This window comes from Drosophila melanogaster, chromosome X, assembly GCF_000001215.4.
Source record: "Drosophila melanogaster chromosome X".
In the NCBI taxonomy this organism is placed as follows: Eukaryota; Metazoa; Arthropoda; class Insecta; order Diptera; family Drosophilidae; genus Drosophila; species Drosophila melanogaster.
This window is the reverse complement of record NC_004354.4, coordinates 16,197,445-16,218,974: the sequence shown is the minus strand read 5'-3', so window position 1 is coordinate 16,218,974 and position 21,530 is coordinate 16,197,445. Positions and strand designations below refer to the sequence as shown.

The 21,530-nt window shown below is 43.0% G+C and overlaps 1 protein-coding gene across 2 annotated transcripts; it reads left to right on the top strand.

Moving 5' to 3' along the window:
• The first annotated feature begins 2,224 nt into the window (after positions 1–2,224).
• On the top strand, positions 2,225–8,377 carry disco (disconnected). Of its 2 annotated transcripts, none has more exons than NM_078638.4 (2): positions 2,225–2,724; positions 5,631–8,377. In NM_078638.4, the coding sequence occupies exon 2, from the start codon at positions 5,697–5,699 to the stop codon at positions 7,401–7,403; it is 1,707 nt and encodes a 568-aa protein (NP_523362.2). In that variant the 5' UTR covers positions 2,225–2,724; positions 5,631–5,696; the 3' UTR covers positions 7,404–8,377. The 2 variants fall into 2 exon arrangements, with proteins under 2 accessions (NP_523362.2, NP_001033847.1); NM_001038758.2 differs by having other exon boundaries at positions 2,229–2,724; positions 5,631–8,201.
• Positions 8,378–21,530: the final 13,153 nt, after the last annotated feature.

The window sequence follows — 21,530 nt, the reverse complement described above, 5'->3', positions numbered from 1 at the left end:
TATCAGATATTATTCTCAAATCAAGCAATTTGAGGACACCTTGTTGAATAGAATCGAGGCAGCATAAAGGTTGCTGCACTTGTCACTTAAATTGATGGTACATTCTGTAAAAACTTCGTTGAAAAATGATTTTCACAACACATCTAATTATAATCATTAATTTTCACATCACATTTTAAAGTGGAATTATGGTGCTTTTAAGTTTCAGATAAATCTGTTTATCTGAAAGAATTATAGTTTGGGTTTGGAGGATTTATTCCCACCTTCAGATTAAAAATTGAAGTAAACATAGTTTTTAGGAAAACAACAGTGAATAAATTGTGTTATTTATATATTTAGAACAATTAATGTTTCTGCAAAGGTACTTGCGATTACGCGATTACGAAAGCTAAATAAGAAACAACTAATTGAATGAGTGATGCATTGTATTTGAGAAGCCTTAAAGCTTAAAGCTTTAGGTTAACAAGAAACTGATTTGGGTTTGGTTTATAAGTAGTAAGTAAACTTACTTGAATGAATTTTAGTTAGAACCTTATATACCATTTAAACGTATGGTATGATATGTAATACTTAAAGATATTGAATGTTAAGAGAGTGCTTTTTATTAAGTCCTGACCATTTCCTGGAAGTCCAACATTGATGCTAACGCCTTGTGGGTATGCAACATAATAATGCGGTCCTTATTGTTATATTTTTTTATGGTGATTAATGCAAATAGGATTTGTTCCGTACGGTTTTTTTTCGCTTTAAGAACTTTTCTCGGACACTTGTGTGGATAAATTGAAGAACAAATGTGGCCAAATATGTATGTGTGCTTTTGTATCCTTATGTGGGACATTCCGGCGTCTAGCAAATACATACATATACTGTGTGGGAGTGTGGGTGAGAATTATTTTAATTCGGCAATGAAAAGGACAATGAAACGACAAGGAGCTGTGTATATGTGTGTAGGTGCTGCTATCACATAAGGCACTTACATACCGAAGCTGTGCAATTTACATAAGTTATACATGCATACATATGTACATACATATATAGTGGTGGTGGGGGCGGTCATGGTGATAGGATCGTTGAGGGACTGCGGTAGGGGTGTGGGGTGGAAAGAGGAAGCAGCAGCGTCGCTTCTTTGTCACCAGTGCTCGAATTCCATTGGTGCTGTGTGGCGACAGGGAAAAAAAATCGAAGCGAATCGCCCCCATTGCCAAAGTGTCACCCATACACAGATACACCTATACAGCGACATTCGCACCCACACACACACCCATACAGATGCACAGCGCAATCGCAAAACAAAGAGAGCCGCTCAACGCGGCCATTCGTGCGGGTGCGATAGGGACGGCGAGAGGGCACAGCACCGAGTGGACAAGACATCAAATGACAAAAATTTCAAAAGAACCTTCGTGAAGAGAAGCAGAGAGGAGAAGCCCAAGACAAAAAGTGACGTCGCAGCAGCGACAAATTACGTACTGTGTACTGTATACTGTGGCCATTGCCATTTCACTCTCGTTGCTCTCTCCCTCTTGCGCTCTTGTGCTCCGGCTCCCTCTCTCTCGCTCTGTCACACTATAGTGCCCGGCCATGTACTCACACCATCGAACCCAAGGCACCCATACCAGCAAGCGGCGAGAGCGAGCGCTGCGTTCTCTTTGGCTGGCGGCAGTGCGTGTGAATGTGTGTGCCGCACTGACCACACACACACACGTCGCATGTCGCATGTGTCAACCCAACGAAACGGTTTCGTCCACTCAGACGACAGTGTGCGAGCGGGCGCGAGATAGCCGCACGAGCGTGCCAAGCCGCTCGCACGCACGGGACGGCGCTCTTTCGCGGCGTGAGTAAGAGAGTGGTGGCTACTCTTGCCTCGCACTGCTTTGCCGACTGGGCGAGCGGGATGGACTCAAGTGCGGGCGGATCTCTCGCTCGCACTCGGGCGAGTGCCTAATGACCCATCGACGACAATGTGACGAAGGCCAATTCCAATAGCGCGCTCTCTCACACTCTTCCAGGTGCAAGAGCGAAAGAGTGAAAGAGAGAGGGCGCAAGAGCGAGCGGGAGAGCGAGCGAGAGAGAGCCAAATGTCACCCACCCCGCGTGTGCGTGTGTGTTTGTGTCAGTCAGTCGGTGTGTCGGTGTCGGTGTCGCCGCATTTGTCGCTCGCTCTCTGCCCGCTGCGCTGCCGGCGTCGCAGTCGCCGCACAAATTCGTTGGTGAAACGACAAATCGACAATCAGTGTCACCCACGACATTCGAAGAAGTGGATCTCTGCTGTCCCTGCTCTCCGCACATCCGCATCTTCGTCGCTACTTCGTTTGCCACTCCGCATATTCACATATTCGCATCCGCATATTCGCGTCCAGTCCACTCTTCTCTCTGCCGCGCGACCCAGTGCATAAGTGTGCGTGCATACGAGCGTGTGTGTGTGTGTGTGTGTGTCATCGTCAACTGTGAACGACCAACTTTTTTAATATCTCAGCAAAATGCAACAAAAATAAATGCACCACGGGCATGAAAACAACAACAGCACACAGCTCCAACAGTGAATTCTACCATCTGAATTTATCAACTTTTTACGCAACAAAATATCAAAACAAAACAAAGCGAAAGAAACCCTTTTTTTAAATCTCAAACCTGTGACAAAGTGAGAAAATCTAAAACAAAAAAAAAAAACAGCAATAAACCAAAATACAATAAAATATCTACAACTCGCTGCTAAATTAGCAAAAGGTATGTATAGTTCGAGTAAAGTTGATTTGCCGTCGGCACTTCAAGCAAAGAATTCAAATTCAAGTGAAGTCATAGTGAATATTTTTCGAGATCAGAGGAGTATTTTCTAAAAAGAAATCCTGGTGCCATAAAAATATTACCCATTCAAGAATTGTGTTATGAAATAGGAACGCAACAATAGGATTCTTTTCGTGGTAAATAATGATCTTGTTAGGATCACATAGGCTGCTAGTGGCATTAATATGGTATTACCATTTTCATGGGATCTCTGGTGATGTGCTGCCATCTTTTACCTCTAGTCTATGGATTTTCTTATAATATCCTGACTTTGCTAAATTGAAAACAGCTTGTTAATCCAATGTTCGTAAACCCATTTTTGTCTATTTGCTGCGTGAGCTTCGACGACAAAAAAGTGATGTCTTCGGGGGAAACGCCAAATGTCAAAGTTGTAATTAAGATTTTTGTCTGCGGTTTTCGAGCTCTGTTTTTCTCGTTGATGTCCGGACCATCGGCGTTGTCATCTTTGGACCATCGCATGCCCCTTGCATGCCCCTTGTGCCCATCGACTCCTGCTTATTATAATGTACTACTATTAACAGCAACTACAACAGCAATTATAGCCGCCGGATTGCTCACATCTCGGCATCTTCCATCCCCAACTGCCACACACCGTACTCCACAGATCTTGGATCTACCATCTACCATCTAAAGCGTCTCCCAACTCTCGGAATTCTTCAATCTTGTCGTTTCTTGTCTTGGGTACTTTCAACATTTTGCTGCCTTTGCCACTGCCGATAATCAAAAAACGTTTCGTCCGAGAGCCATCAAAAGTTGTGATTGGTTTTTCCCCTACCCCCAGCTGCCCAACATCACCCCCCCTTTCACCATCGGTGGCTTAAGACATTTTAAGCGTTTGACAAAAATAATTACCCATGTACATGCATACTCACCTCGATCTGTCGACCGCGTGCACTGAGAGAAAATAGAGAGGTTGTTATTGTTTTCCGTTGCGCCTTATTGTGCTATGCAAGATTGTTATGATGCTTAGATCTTGAATTGTTTTATATTGAAATGTTAAAAGATCTATATTTTTTTTTGAGTTGAATCTCTTTTTTAAAAGATTCTTGGAAGATAAAAAGGTATAGGCACCTTCAACTCATATGATATAGTTAACTTATAATGATCTAGAAAATTATTGCAACATCTTTGGGTCATTCTCTATTTCTTGAATGGTAACAATATTTTCGGCACCTAGTCAGAAACTGATTACTTCCAAGTACCTGACAATTAAGTTTTTTTTCCCCCCTTTTTGCTCTTCTTTTTTTTTTCTTGCGCTTTCGCATTTTCGCCGTGTGTACATACACTCATTTTAATGCTATTGTTGTCATCGTTACTAATGAGCCCCATAAAAAGCGACCATCTCCTGGCTTCCTGCAACTGTGTGCGTGTTACCTGTATGCCTGTATGTGTGAGCCATAGTCGTATGTGGTTTTCGGCTTAACTTTTTAGCTGGCATTGGGCAAGCGAATGCGAATGTGTGTTCGACTTTTGAGATCGAATCCAGATAGCCAGCCACGACATCGCACACACGATCATCACCATCGTCATCCGCATCTCACCGCAATTGTCCCCAGTTTTGTGACGCCCCTGGGTTCGGTTCACTTCTTTTTTTTTTTTTTTACCCCTGATTTGTTTCTGTTTTTAACGTCAAGTCGACTGCTCACAATTACGGTAGCGAACGGAGTCCACAATAAAAAAAATGAGCTAGCTCTGGCTTTAGCTTTGCTTTTGGTTTTGGTTTTGGCTTTAACTCCGACCGATCGGATCCAAAGTCGAAGTCCGACACTGATCGCCGCATGTTGTCGTCGCCGTCGACGTTGTCAGAGGCGATTTTAATGGCCAGAAGAACCGAAAAAGCTGTAAAAGATTTCGCTCGAGTAAATGAGGCAATGTGCACTTACACAAGTAATGCGCCAGTGTTAGTGTACAGTGGGCCTTGGCTACGACAGAAATTGGGTGCATAGGAACCAAAATGATAAAGATTAAACAAATGATGTAGCGTCAGTCACTGGGATACCCCTTTTGATTATTTCAAAATACAAAACATGGCAACTCTAGTTGTTCTACTGTACTATCGGCTCGACATGAAAGATATGCCGCCATCGGTGTCGCCGATATAAATGTTCGCTTGTCTGAGTTATTGTAAGCAGTGTGTGTCTTACCAATAAATCTAGCTGGATTTGCACAAAGTTGGCTAAGCTCCTTGGAAGCTTTCACTTGGGAATTTCGGTAATACACTTGAGATATGACTTTAGAGCGCTTTCCAATGCTATAGATTAGTGCTTTTGGCGTGGCAATGCAGTCATATGTACATATACATTCGCCTCAGATATTAATCTATATCTTAAGGATATCGAATATTAATTAATGAAAAAGCCATTTGAACAGCAATGGGGTTTTTTTTTTTTTGAAGCACACAGCTGGCAGCCTTAAAGACTTTCTTTTAAATCTGGATTTCAGAATGTATCTTACAGCAATGACCAACTAATCGCTGTAATCCACTGATTAATTGAGACCCCCCCCCAAAATAAAGTTTTCTCCCCTTGACTTATTCGACCGTCTTGACTTTTCGCACTCTAATTGCGCATCAATGACCACTGCCCAATGTCCCAGGTCCAGGAGTCAATGTCCATGTCCCCGGCACCACAGACCATTCAACAATTTGCCCTGCTGACTCTCGGCGATAAGGTTGATTCCAGTTTCCCAGTTGTAGTTGCGCAATCGGATTTGCCCCGCAACCCTGGCAATAGTTTTCGATTAGGACTGACCGATTCACTGACTTCCTGATTGACACTCCCTGATTGACACTCCTAACGATTCGTTTCTGTTTCTTGTTTGTTTTCCAGGCACCACCAGTCATCGCCATCGCCATCGCCAGCGCGACCATAGAAACAAAATCCACCACAGACGACATGGAGCACATAATGAATCCGTTCATGTCACCGGCTTATCTGCTGGGCCATGGCCCACATTCCCACCAGCATGTGCACTCCCATCTACCGTCACACCCGCAGCCAAATGCCGCCTCTCCGGCCAGCTCACCCGGCGGATCCAGTGGCTCTGGATCGGGATCGGCAGCGGGATCGGGCACTGGATCAGGTTCATCCTTAAAGCCTCGTCGCTGGGGCTCACCGCCCATCAATCTGGCCGGTCAGTTTATCAATCCAGCCACGGGAAAGAAACGAGTACAGTGCTCCATTTGCTTCAAGACCTTCTGCGACAAGGGCGCCCTTAAGATTCACTTTTCGGCCGTGCATCTTCGCGAGATGCACAAGTGCACGGTGGAGGGCTGCAATATGGTGTTCAGTTCGAGGCGTTCGAGGAATCGCCATAGCGCCAATCCGAATCCCAAACTCCATTCGCCACACATCCGGCGCAAGATCTCGCCGCACGATGGCCGCACTGCCCAGCAGTTTCCGGTTTTCTCGCCCGGAACAGCCGCAGCAGCGGCCGCTGTCGCCGGACGACTTCCGGTTGCCTTTCCCGGACTTCTGCCACCGCCGCCGCCGCATCATGGTCACCATCCGTACGTCATGTTCGGCGGACAGGCGGGTCTACATGGCTTGGGCCTGCTTTCCACCGGCTGTCAGGATCCCGATTCTGGATCGGTGGACAATGAACAGGATGCTGATCCCGAAGATGACAACGACTTTGTGTACGTGGACATGCAGGCCAATAGCTCTAGTCCGGCGGCCTCCAGCGAGGATCAGGAGGAACACGAACGGGATAATGAGCAGGATGAGGAGATGCACTGCAGCTTGAGCCTGGCCAGCAGTAGTAGCATTGCCGCCGATGAGGAGCGGGCAGCTGACCAGCCATTGGATTTCAGCCTTCACAAGCGTCGCAAGTCGGAGCAGGATCGGGAACAGGAGCAGGAGCAGGAGCAGGAACGGGAGCGGGAGGCGGAAAAGGAGCAGGAACAGGATGTGGAATCCGACAAGGAGCACGAACCCGAACAGGAGCATGAGCTGGAGCGTGAGAAGCGCTCGCCCAGCGATGCCTTCTCCATGGATCAGTTGCTGGGCAAGCGTAAGCGTCACGACAGCACCGCCTCCAGCTCCGCCTGTTCCACGGCAGCCGCCTCCTCCGCCTCTAGTTCCTCCGCCAGCGCTAGCGCCAATCCACCACAGACGAGCATCAAAATGGATCTGGACCCGGATAGCGACAGTGCCTACATGACCAGCCGGCGGCAAATGCTCCCACTGCCCGTTCTGGACCTCGAGGAGCATCATCATCTGCGCCTGCTGCAGACCCAGATGTTTGCCGCCGCAGCGGCTGCCGCTGCCACCAGCCAGGCACCGCCCACCGCCTTCCTGCCGGCGGGATCACCCGTGGATCTGGCCAAGGACTCGCCGCCCATGTGGAGTCTCCTCTCCGAAATGTACCGCTCCATGCTGCTGAAGACACAGCACCAGCAATACAACCACCATCACCAGCTGCAGCAGCAACACCAGCAGGAGCAGCATCATCATCTGACCCTGAGCCACCACCATCAGGAGCAGCACCATCATCTGGGTCATCACCACATGGGTCACCACCACCATCATCACCATCAGCACCACCAACAGCAGCCGCAACAGCAATCGCCGGCGGCCACGAATGCGCCGATTTCCGTCTAATGTCCAGACTGCTGATCCATGGCGATGATTTCTAGATGATTTCCTTAGTCAAATTTGTTTTTATATTTTTTTTTTGTGTGTGAATCGTATTTTAAGAAGAATACATTTGGTGGCGTGCTGCATTACACAAAAAGGTGGAGCTTCAGGTGGTGGGGCTGTGCCACAGCTTGACCATTAAATGGCTGGCACTCCTCCTCAGGCGCGACCCCGCAACACCCGCAACCAATGCCACTAAGTACCCCACCCCCCCCTCTGAAAACTGGAATTGCTCCGAAACTAAGCTTTTTCTGCTCGTACATGTGTTATATGGATTTTTTTTTTTTTTGGAAACCTATGTATAATGTATAATGTATACTGTAGTGCGACATCTAAGTGTATAGTATTCAATCCGTTCCTCAGTGTGAATGTGCAGATGCATGAATGAGAGTGTGTGTGTGTGTGTGTGTGGGATCCCAGGATCGGATCCAAAAAAAAAAAAAAATTAAAGTCTGTCATCTGAAAAGCGGGCTGGGCAGTGCAGAAGCGGGGATTTTGGAACGGGTTCCGTTTCCCTGCCCCCTCTATCGGTGTACAACGAAGTATTGATATTTATAACGAAATATATATTATGAATGGCATATATTAAATAGTTTTAAGACAATTTTTTTCGTAGCCAATAAAACTATATTGTATTGTATAACTTGGATGTACTAACACAGCAAGCAAATTCTATTGAAACATATCCCCCCCGTGTGTTAAAAAAATAAAAAACCAGAAGAGATTCAATTCAACCAATCCCTAAAGAAAAAAAATAAACCCAAAAAAAAAAAAACAAAATTATAAAAATCCATCGCAAAGGTTGATAGATCGTAGGTGAACGAAAATGTTATTGCTATCGCAAACGAAAATTCCTCCCGACGATTGTGTACTGTATTACAACAAGATTTTAAGTTTTTTATTAACAAATAAACAACGGCAAAATTGAAGAAACATGTAATCAAAGATGCTTTTTTTTATTGGTTCTCTGGGCGGATACATAATTTTCATGTTTTCACTATGAAAATAGAGCATATGTACTTTATGTGAATAATATAGATGAGTCATCGATTTTATGCGGATTTTGTTTTTCCATTCGAAAGATATAAAGTCCAGTGGAAAATATCTACAAAAAATTGCTATTTTCGTTAAATGCCATTTAATTCAGATATATTACTGCCCACCTTAAATCATTTAGTAATGTTTTTACGTAAATAGACCGATGTGCGTAACTCATTTGGATCACAATCACAAGTCAAGCTAGCTCTTCTCGCCTGCGAAAAGCACACGTACATATTTGCTTGTCTCAACGAATCCAGATTCAAATGTATATAGTATTGGTCTGATGAGATCTATAATGGGCAACGCCCTCGAAATGGTCTGTCCCTCCCGTTTGCACAAATGAGTATCCGAAATGCCGACGGACACTCACAAGAAGGCGTGACATGCGGCATAAATTGGTTTTCGGCTCCGCAACTATAGCATAGCATACCATACCGAAACCATACTTTACGGTTCCGAACCATACCATACCATACCAAACCAAACCATACCATGCCATACCATACCATGCCATACCATACCATATTCCTATACTCCATCCAATACTTGTACATATCGTACTCCCCCCGCGAATCGTCGTGATGAATGACCAACTATTGGTCGCAGCGGCAACCACATCATCATCATCATTATGGATAGGCATTTGAGGCCACTTATGGACGGATTACACACTCAGGCGCACGCACACCAATATAGATACAAATATATGTACATATATGCAGATACAGATACATAGTCTGTAGTGTAAGTGGCCAAATAGAAAGACCCTAAGTAGACGGCTGTAGGAATCTCACATTCTCGTCCGCCACTCGCACATATTTACGATTCTATGAAACACGCAACGATATTAACACCGCTTCCACAATATTCTCTGCTTTATTTTCCCAATCACTTCGGACACGGCTTACTTTAAAGCGACTAATTACTGGCCTGGTCAAAATGGGGTCGAGTGTAGCTCTATAATGGCCAAAGAATGCTTTTTGAGATCAAAGAACACATATGTACATACATATTGTACGCCTTGTTTCAATATTGTCCCATTCGATTTTTACATACCAAATAAATCGGAATGCAATCGTAAAAATTGTAGTTCAGTCGTTCGTTATGCAAAAAACTCCACGATTGTTTGTATTTTACGACTCCCCCGACTTTTAGTTGTACCATTATTCACAAACTATTATTCAGAACGCTTAAGATATCATTGCTGTCGGTGTGCCCACAAAATCCGAGCCCAAAATTCCACATTCATGTGGAGAATGGTGCCCGTGCCCGTGCCCACACATCCACAATCGCATCCACATGGATGTGTATGAAACCGAAACCGCAAAATTGACATGGATGCCAGACTGTGAAAATGTCAAGTGGTTTGAAGCGAAGGATATGAGTCGAGAGTTCCGTGCTCAGCGTTCTGAATGCAGAACGAGCACAGCTCGCAGCTAAAGAACTCGAGAATTTGGATTCCTGAGTTTTCAGAGACCGAAAAACATGAGCTGAGCCGAGCTGAGCTGAGCTAAGCCAATCCCCAATCCCCAATCCCGAATCCCCAATCTCCATTCCCATACCAATACCCAGTCCTATACCCACATAACCATACCCATACCCATACCCATTTCCATTCCCATTCTGATGGAGAGTGATGGTGCAGGGGTGGATGAAGCTAAACGCTTGCCACATTATGAGATGATCCTTGGCAACGATGTCACTTGAGACAAACAGAACAGTCAAGCAAAGACAACGGAACGCAATGGCAATTGGAAAGGAATGGGAATGGTGCGGTCTCATCTCTTGGGATCTATTTACTTTTAAGTTTTTCAATTGGATGATGTCACGAGGCAGCCTTTGGAGATGGCTTCACCAGACGGTAGGGGAGGGGTTGAGGTGATGTACGTTATGGGGTTGGGGGGTGTGTGTGTAACTTTTTTCAAGTACTTTGCGTTATGTGAAGAAGACAGAACGGAAATGGCAAACAAAAAAGGTTTGCTCATGCCTGTCAACCATTGAGATACCCTATCACATATTCATGGGTTGCGCAGAGCAAATCTTTGCCACAAATAACGTATGCATGCCCACAAATATGATATGTTTATGCCCCATAAAACTTTTAACTAGCTTTTTTTAAGCTAACACATTCCAAACTTATAAGAAAGTGCATTTCATATTCGCTGTGATGGCAAGAAAATCTTTTCTATTGCCATTTTGTAGACTTTTTGTTTTATGAAATATTAGAAAAATTCACAATGCGTTAAAAATTAACATTTAAAATGGGATTGGGATAGACTCAAGTGTGTGTGTGTGTGCGTGTGTGTGTGTAAGGGATGCAAGTAGGTTTATTCCTGGAGACAATTGAAAACCACTCGAGGGTTATTGAGATGTGACAGTCAAGTAGTTGGAGTCGAGCAGTCGAGCTGCTCGAGCCGAATAACTTGACGTTTGAAATAGGATCAACTTGCTCATGCCAGCCGACGTTGGCCACACTGGCGCGAATCCAAAAAGTGGCCCAAAATCGCAACGTCCAATGCACGTCACGCGAAACGGATCCATATGACATCCGAGTGACACATGCGACTATGCCACATCAAAATTTATGGAAAGGGGACTGGATTGGGTTGGGCTTCGGATGCGCCACCCTTCTGAGGAAGTGCTTAAAGGATTGGCAGCGTCGGTATTACCCTAATGCGTTTGTAATTCACAATTTGACAGTTCATAAATGCGGCGCTTAAGTTTGAGTTCTTAAAGCTGATTCAAAAACGTGCCAGCCAACAGACTTTCTTTTGAAAGTGAATTCTTTGCCTTCTTCTAAGAACAATGATTATTCTAAGAACATATATGTGAAAGGAGAGTGTCACCTTTAATGAACCTGTGATCGGATAAAAAGTAGCCTAATTTCCATTAAAGTGCTCATTATCGTTTATATTCCGGTTGACACCGAAGTAATTGGATTTGTGTTACGATTTTGGGGACTTTACAATTCATGTGCTTCTGTTCGGTGTTATTTTGGATGCGCCAGTAATCGGTAAATAGATCGTTTTGTCAGTGGAATTACTGCCTGGGAGCACCATAAAATTTGTTTCGATTTTAGGTAATTGTACACATACATACCACAACAGGCAGACAAAGGCAGAAATGACAACAATCTTGTGATCAGCAGCAGACGACAGCAGTCAGGTTTAACTTTGATTCCAAGTAAGTAAATCTACTTAATTTTAATGACAAGAAACCGCTGCTTAAGTGGCCGCTGATTGAATCTCGTTAGTTCCTTAGTTCTTAGCTCAGTTGGCCAGTCGCTCATGGTAAGAACAACAACAACGAATGGCAACGACAACAAGTAACAACGACCTCAGTACTTGGGCAATAACTTCGACATTTTAATTTACAATTCATGGAAACATGATGGGTTGTCTTCGCACACAACCACATTTGCATTCACATTCACATAAGAACATGAAGTTGCCGCCGGAGGCAGTAACCCAATCAACTGGGAACAACTATTCCATGTTGTCACATTGGCCAAGCCACTGGGGTACTTGGGACCTCCGGGAAACTTGGGTTCTAGGACCACTTATTTAGCCCTGTTAATTACCCATTTAATAGTTTTTTGGAGGGCCAAACAACATCGATTTGTATTCGTTAAACTCGCTTTTTAGTGGCTTTAAATGCTATGCAAATATATAGTAGTTGGTCTAAAGGAAATCATATATTAAATAAATAAAACTTAAGCTTAACTTTTGAAGAAATTATCCATTCGTTGTCAAAAATCATTCAGAAGCTTAATTAAAGTGTAAAGAGCCATCGCACTCAAGTTTTCATTTGAAATCTTACACAAAGTGCCTGCAAATTGCGAATATTTGGTTAATAAATGTTAAAATACCACCCACATTCGGTGCACAAACAGTGGGAGTTGGAATCGAAGCCCATGGGCGATTTTGACACCTGTCGTGGGGCAAACAACATGGAGTTCTGGGCGATTGTTTGCTCACACACACGCACACACACACACACACAAATGGGGCATTATCTGGTTAAACAATTGATTAAGTTTTAATAAATTTGAAAAATCAATATTAAAAATTAAGTGCAGTAATTACTTAAATGGCTATTTGCGTTCGCCTCGCCGGCAAGGAACAGCAAATGCAAATATTTTGCGAACAACAATTTAAACACGCCGGCAACTGGCGCGTAATACCCGCGGGCATGTGTGTGCATTTGCACGGATGAATGTATGTTGGCATACAGTACACGCATGTTCTTCGATATATATGTTAAATATATATATATATATATATTTTACCTGCTGCAATATATAAATATTTACGTAATATCCACACACACGCACAGACACACACACACACACGCAGGAGCAGAGAGTGAGTCACGTAAAGTGCGTAACGCCCGTTGTCAACAACATAATCAACAACAGCGCCAGCGCCACGAGCAGCCAATGGCGCCCCATCCCTGAATCCACTGAATGCACAGCTCCAACTGAACCACCGCACCACAGCACCACAGCACCACTGCACCCATCATCCGCGCACCACCGAACCATTATTGAGCCCGGCCAGAGTGGCCAGTTGGGGCAGCCAAAGGTGTTGGCCGTCTCCAGTTCCACCAGCTCCACCAGCTCCACCAGCTCCACAGCTCCACACTGCCTCCCTTTTGTGCGTATGCTGCTGCCATATGAGGGGCATGGTTTGGGTTGGGTTTGGTGCGGCGTGGCGTGGCGTGCTTTAATATGGCACGGTACCAGTATGTGTGCGGAAAGCGATTTGCATATTTCGTTGGCTGTTATTCTTTTTTTTTTTGTCATTAATTAAATTACATTGCGCAAATTGCAGCAACCACACACTCTGTGCAACGGCAGCGCGGCATCATCAACGGTTGGCCGACGCACTGTGTGTGCATCCTCATCCGCAAGGAGCTGGAGCAGGAGCAACATCAAAAACAATAACATATACCTGCAACAACAGTGGTGCACCCTAGCAGTATCAGGAGTTACGTGCACTGAGAAAAACACAGATCAATATATCATATAAACCGAAAGTATCTGTCTATATATCAGAGAAGTAATAACTTCCCCCAAAGATAGTTGTAAAAGATTGAAATTATGCAAACATTAATAACAATTTATATTAAACGATTATTAATCTGATATAATATTTTCTTTTTTATATTATCAAACATAAAGGCCAAACCAGTTAGATAACTGATATTACGTTCTGTATCTCAAACCTTGTCAGACTTTTTATCAAGCCATTAGACATTTTAACTGCCCTCCGTTCTCCATGTGCATTCATCCCCTTCGTTTGGGGCAAGGCGGTTTGCCTGTCATACGCATCATCGGATGGTTAAATACGATGTGTATGGTGTTTGTTGTTCGAGGGAAGGTGAGATGATCTACCAGCCACAAGATAACAAGACACGCCGTTCGGAGTCCGGAGTGCGGAGTTTTGTAGGATTGGGAAAATATCAATTTAGACACGAGTGAAGGAGATGGGAGGAGTAGGGGAAACGCGACCCATCGCGATTCCTTCAAAGTCCCACATACTCGTATATCGAACGTCTGTTCGGATGCTAATTAGCAGAACCATAAAAACGCAATGCACACATACACTAGTTAAGACTTGGCCAACTGCTGCGCCTCTGATCTTTCCGGAACCAATGCTCAATACTCAGAATGGCTACTGAAGAAATGACCGTCGGTAGCCGAACTTCACGTCAAACAAACGGCGAGGGATAAAAGTGTGAGCGGGCACTACAAACAAACCGGGCTCGAAATAAAAGGGAATCGGATGTGTTTACGATCACCATGGTGTTCGGTCGGTCCGACTGCCTAACCATAAACTGATAAGGGCTACTTGTAAAATCTATATCCCTTATACTTGATATTGATAAGAAATTTGTTGAAAAAAAAAAAAACAAAAAAAAAAACGCCCCTTAACGGTGTAAATCACAATACAAGTGGTGTGCTGTGATTTCAATATTTGTGACAAAAAATGATTTGATATATGTTTGATATATGATTTGATATATGATTTGATATATGATTTGATATATGTTTGATATATGATTTGTTATATTGTATGATACGTGTTACTTTAAACTTTATACGCAATATTTTAAGTGTTTGCGCTACCTTTTCTATTGGTTACTTTATAAACTTGCTATGATCACTGAATCACTGTAGACTCTCATTTCTTCATGTCTTTAATTGGTGATCTTCGCACACTCTCATGGCGCGCTTCGTCACTACGTGGCAATTCCAGTTGCAAAATAAAAAAGTTATCCCATTGATGATATAGGTTAAAATATATGGCATTTTAGGCGCAAGCCAAGCATTTGACCAAAAAAAAACCAACTTGAAAAATTAAGCTACTAAGGAACTCACACACATATCAAAGTTAAATCTCATATATAGTTTGATCATATAATTTGATCACAGATCAAAATCAGTCTGCAGTGACATATATTCATTAAGGAATACTTGTCAGGTATGTAAACAAACACATGTGATCGCAGACATGCACGAATTTATTAATTTGTGCATCCGTACCGTGCCAACAAATTGGTGCATTTCCATTTTCAATTCCATCTCAATATCAAATTCAATTTCCATCAACATTTCGATTTCCACACGCTGCCGACTTCGAGACGGGAAAAAAAAGAACAACAACAACAACAAAATACTGTGGAATAGTCAAAAGATAAATAGAAAAACCGTGAAAGGGTAAATTGGGCGACATGTTGTGAAAACATGCTACCGAATTTCAGTTTACAATAGTGCGACAAAACGACCCAACGAACTACGACCTACGACCTACGACGACCCAATATTGTGTGTCGGTGTTTTTTCTTCTTCTGGTTTTTTTTTCTCTTTTTTTTTTTTTTGGGTTACTGTTTGTGTTTGCCAAGATTCTTGGTTCGTCCAAGGCGGCAGTGCCGTTTTATCTGCTATACATCATCTGGCCAAAGGGACAAATGGCCGAGAGGCCAAAAGGATCACTTTTCAGGAAAAACACTGCCAAGTGCAATTAACACATTCGTCGGCGTAGAAATGTGTTAGGATACCGTTCTCGACTGATAACGATAGATAATGTGATCTGTGCGCATTGTGGATGTCATGTATTTCGGATATGTCGCTAAAGGATCTCTGTGTGTTATATCAACAAACTCAAATATATGTATATATTGTACATACATATAGCTAGACTGATGGGTACGGTGCCTTTGATTCCTGACCGAAAATGTAGTGGGTAAGTGCTAATTGGCTTTGCCAGAAACCGATACCAAAACCAAACCGAATCCATATCCATTCGAAATTCGAAAGGGCTGCATTCAGCTGCGTTCAGAAGTTTGTGTTGTGTTTTTTTTTTTTTTTTTGTGGGGACTGGGGATAGCTAATGCTGTAATAGATCCTAATTCCATCCAACATCAATGTCACTTCTGTCCGGGCATCCGTTTCAATAATACATCCATCGCCACATGCTGGCATGGCCAAAAATGGGATGAGGGGTGCTTCCTATTGTATTTCATTAAACAAACTTGCATTGAAAGTATCGAAAAACATACAGCACACATGGTTGGCTAAAATCGGAATCTGAATATATTCAATCAAATGTTTTCGAACTTCTAAGCAATACTAGCTGTACTAGTTTTTTTGTTGTATACTTCTTAAAGCAAAAAAATTACTTAACTCTTTGCTTCACATTAAATCCTGCTTAGAAATCAAAAAATCATCTCGTTGACGCAATGGCCGTATCAAATGCTATTTTAACCCGCTCATAACTCATTGAATTGAATCAACCAGTTGGAACTGGCACTGGGATCTAGAATCTGGGATCTGGAATGGAAACTGAATGGTGTTGGTCCTCGGGAAGCCTCCTTCATTTGGCCAGACGAGTGAGTGAGCCTAAGTTGTGTTTTTCCACTTTTTTTCCATCTGCCAGGCGGGGTACTTCATGCACTTTGACCGCTGCGGGCCTTTTCGCTTGACCAGAGTTCAGTAAAAATAAGTTTTGCTTTTTTTTTTTTTTGTTTGGCTTGTGTGTGTGTGTGTGTGTGTGCGATGTTTTTGAGCGATTCAATTCAAATTGAATGCCATGAATATCGGAACAAACCGAGTGCAAGCGCGTTGCTTCTTTTTCTGCCGTTTTTAACAAACATAAAATCAATTACACAAGCTTCATTAAGCTTGCCGGCCAGGTGAGTGTGAGTGTGAGTATGAGTGTGAGCATGGGTATGAGTGTGGGTGTGAGTATGAGTGTGAGTGTGAATGCAAGTGCGAGTGTGAGTGGAAGTGCGGTTGAAAGGTTGGTAACGTTGGTAAGGTCGCCTTGTATTTGGTTTACCTGAAAATGCCGGAAGCCGCAGGGAAATGGACCGAAAGTGGGTGGTGGAAATGGGTGTGGGGGAGTGGCAAGCAAAACACCGCATACGCGACCTCAAGACCCACGAAATGCGAAGGATATGACTCAATTTAACCTAAGCTCCATACAGCATAATCCGGAAAGGCGACAACTAATATGGGATTAAGTTCAGAGATAGCTAACATTAAAACTGTAGTATCTCAATTTGATTAGCAAATCAGTATTTTAATTGAGCATAAAAGAAGTATTTCACAAATTTTGCTTTACATTCTAATTAGTAAATATAAATATGATAACTAAAAGCCCAAAAGGAAATATGTTTCATTTTATGATTGGTATAATGCGAAAAACATATAATCCGAAAAAGTTCTTACTAATATCAGATTGCATTCCGGATGTTGTTATTAATGGCAATGCAAAAAACATGCGAATATATTTTGTTACATCGAAATTAATTAATAGAAAATTGCCTGCGAGCTATTTTTTTTTTTTTTTTTTTGTGATCCCCTGGAATGAGTGGTGCACTCTAAAATAGTTATCATTGGTAGCTTACTTTCGCACTACATTTAAATGGCTATAAAAACTGCAGGATAATAAAGTTAGTTACATTTTAAGTATCCTTTTGATCAAGCTGCAAATAATGACTTTAATCGGTCATATTCATGTTGCCTTTTTCAACGACGACTTTCTACTTTGCCACCAGGCTTTGGCCAAATTCATTTGAGCTGTACGGATATGTACGGAGCATTTCGAATAGGAGTGGTGTACACAAAATCGTAAAATAATCGAGACCATCTGCGTTGTTAGAACAAGGGGGGCGTGGGCATCCGTTTAGGAAAATTAGCTGACGGTACAAAGGAAAATGCTTAAGCCACAAATATTTGACTGCCGACCGCATCAACAATGTTTCTCTTGGCAGAAGTTTGTTTTTTTTTTGTGTTTTTTTTTTTAGTTTTTGCGGCACCCGAACTCGAGCTCGAACTGAACTCAAACGGAGCTCGAGCTTATCCCCAATGCCAGTCCAGTCTGAACTCTGAACTCCGAACTGTCCTCGCTGAACCCTGTCCTCCAATGACCGAATCGCCGTGTTTACCCATTAACTTTAGCCTTTATTGACAACGACTTTGGTGATGAAACGTAAGTAAGTAAGGAAGATCAAAGCCAAATGCTTGCCTTGTCCTTACCCCGCCCCCACCAACTCCGCCCACTTTGGTTTATTTGTTTGTTTGTTTGTTGGATGCTGGGATGTTGGGATGTTCGGCTGTTACTGAGGGGGAATTCGTAATGTTTGCACAGCCACTGGCCACTCAAAAAATGTTGCAGAAGGCACGGTTGGCAGTGGGCATTATCCATGGATGGATACGGATTCGCATTATAAAAATCAATGAATTAACATTTACATGCAAAAGTATTTGACCACAAAAAAGAAACAAATGTACAACGACGCCGGCGACCTATGCCTATTTGTATATGTGGCGTTAACCACCCTATTACCCCAACCTTACAAAAGGATTGCCGGAAATCCTGGGGCATCCTGCCCAGCATCGCAGCATCCCCAGCATCCCATCATCCATTGCCCAAGCCCATGTCCTTCGCTATGTACACACGTGATTACTGGTGTTTTTACCCGGCGTTGTATTTGCTTTTTATGCGAAATGTTTTCCCTTTTTATTTCCTGCCTTTCGTCTTTCCCTTTTTACATTTTTTTCCTATTTTTTCTTGCTTTTTTTTTTGTAACATTAAAGTGGAGAAGCCACTCGGCTTATTCATCTTTGAATGCTTTTTTGCCAAAGGGGGCGTGGCATTCGCTTGCTTTTGCCAGACGACAAAGAGAACCGAGCCTGACCGAAATCAATTCTATCACAAATTTAATCATCCTAAACAGTTTCCCCCAACCCGTCAATTGATTCATGTCAGTGGCCTTCAATTGGCTTTTAACCGATTAGTAGCGAGTTTAACCCCTTCGTGGCTACTTAAACCACATCATTAGCATAAAACGGCAATATTTGGCAGGGTTGGTCCATATGTCGGTATCCCAAGCAGAAGTTTTCCATTTGAGAATTGTTGGTGCCAATAGCTAGGCAGCAATTTCACTTTGATTGTGCCAACTATTCCGCTGATGGAAAATGTGCTAAATGGAGTCCGCCAATCCCTTACCAGTAAAGTGTTTTTAAGGGTTAAGTAATGTCATTTCGATTAGATTTGATTCTGTTAACGATTGCTTGTAGAAGCTTGTTAAAATATAACAACCAATTCAATAGAACTAATGGTGTAGTTTAGTTTTTACTTAAAGAAAATATAAATAGTAATCCATAAACAGTACTTTGCACTCAAATTAACTAATACACGTAGTTCAATCCACATGAACACTTCTTTCCCACTTGACTTGACATCTCATATCGCACGAAAACCGAGTCCTAGAAGACCATTACGCAGATTGTATGACACATGGTGTCCGTTTGGGGCATCATCGGCATCGCTAGTTTACGATCGTGTACTATCCCATGGAACCATGGAATCCCACCAAAAACCCACCGAACTGAACCGATAAAGAGAGATCAAACCGGCGTGGCCGCAATTTGCAGATTAGATCGACGCGGAGCGACAATGGAACGTGCTGTGTTGTTTTTTTTTCGCCAGTTACTTTTTACATTTTACTTCTTTTTTTTTCGCCGCTGATAAGAGAGGACTGGATTCGCACCTCCACTTGGCAGGGAATCGGGGATCGAAAAGCCCCAAGACCTGGGTGCTGTCAAAGACAAAGTGTCTGGCATAATGCTCATGGGCAGTTTATTTTTTTCTTTTCTTTTATTTTATTTTTAAAAGCCGAAACGAGTCGCGGCAGCAGCAGCGTTTCCTGCTTGTAATCCAAAAGCCAAGTTGCTCAAGCTGGCCACCGTTAATCTGGACTCGATTCGAAGACTGGAGGTTTTTTTTTTGTGTTTTTTTTTTTGTGTTTTTTGGTTTCGGCACGTATCCGACGAGGAATATATATCGCAAAGTGCTGGTGGCGGTCCTTGTCCTGCGGCAGAGTGTAGTAGTAGTTTTACATACAATGCCATGCTGAGAGATGCTAAGATGCTGCTACCGATGATGCCACTCTGTACGGTGGGCACTCACCACAGAGCGACCGAGGCGGCAGGCCGCTGATCTCGCATGCGATTGCGATCGGCGCGGTAACAAAGCGATAATGCGAAAATCGTGTAATCCATTAGCGTAACTTTTTAAAAATTTGTGACAATGACAATATTTAGATAACACACACACACATGCAGCAACAATAACAACAACAACAACAACAACTTGCGGTGCATTCGGTTCCACACTGTCTCCCCATCCAGAAGTTCCCTTTCTTTCGTACGGTTACGGTTTGCGATTCAGATTGAATTTCTGCATCGCCCTCTGCCAAATTAATTTGTCGTCAGTGGAGTTAAGTTGAGCTAAGCTCCACTCCGATCCGATCTGCAGAGGCACGAGAAGTATCGCTGGCGAAGAATCGGGTTCGGTGGTCCGACCCACAACACTCTGTGGCAAAGAATTGCGTTGCAGCAAAAGCGCAGCCGCAGATTAATTTCCAACTTCAGATCCAACTAAAAAAGATCCCAGCTTCGATGGCTTTAATTGAAGATGCGTGCGCGCATACTTAAATCGCGCAAACAGCACTTTGATCTTAAAAAAAGTGACGTTTAGTGGTAGTTCTCTGGTGATAATGATCTCTCAGATGGGACAGTGATGCCATTTATTATGCATCGATTATCTGGGCATAGGAAGGGCGGGCGCAGGATAACGAGTCCATGGCGCCCGATTTTTTGCCACTTGCGTTTCTGGACAAACACAATCGGGACTTTGAACTCAAGTTACATACGAAATGGGTGATTTTAAAATATTTTTATATATTTTATCATACCTAAAGAAATGCGCTTATACTCTCTGTATTGATATAATAACCTTTGATTCAATTTTATTTGAACAGGCTTGCCTTTTTTTTTCTCTGTGCACTCACAGCTCACAGTTTTAGCACCGACGACATCTACAAAAACAACGTCAACAATGTGACTTTTAGATATACGAATATTTGTTTTCTCATATTGGGCCGTGTGTTTACACCACGAACGACAAAAGTTTACGTTTGCTGTCATTTAAAAATGAACGAAAGTGACAAACAACCGATGATGGGCAACTAAACACAGTTCGTTTTGCCACGCACAGCAATAAAGAATGGAAAGGACATTGACTTCTAATAAAGGATTGCTATTGATGGCTAGAGTAAATAGGCTTTTTAAGTCGAAAGAAAAAACAAGTATTTACTCAATCAAAATGTCGAGATACAAGTTGATTTGATACCATTTTTAACGAATTCTTGTGCATATTTATTAGCCTGGCCAAGTAATTAGCTGCATAGCATTAACGAATGTCAAGTAAATAATATTGACATGATCCTGACACTCGATACGCCCCCCAAAATTCTTGCAGTGCGGCCCGCAAAGATAAACGGCTGAGCTAGTGGAGTAAATCGAATCGCACGAAGCGTCGACCATCTGGACTGCAACGACTCCCAACTGCCATCAAATAACAGTTTATTGCACTGCACGTTCGCCACAACGCACGGCCGGCCGGATTGGGGATCCTCCAGCTCCAATACCATCTCCCACTGCAACTTCAAATTCAAATCCCAATCGTAACCCTCCTC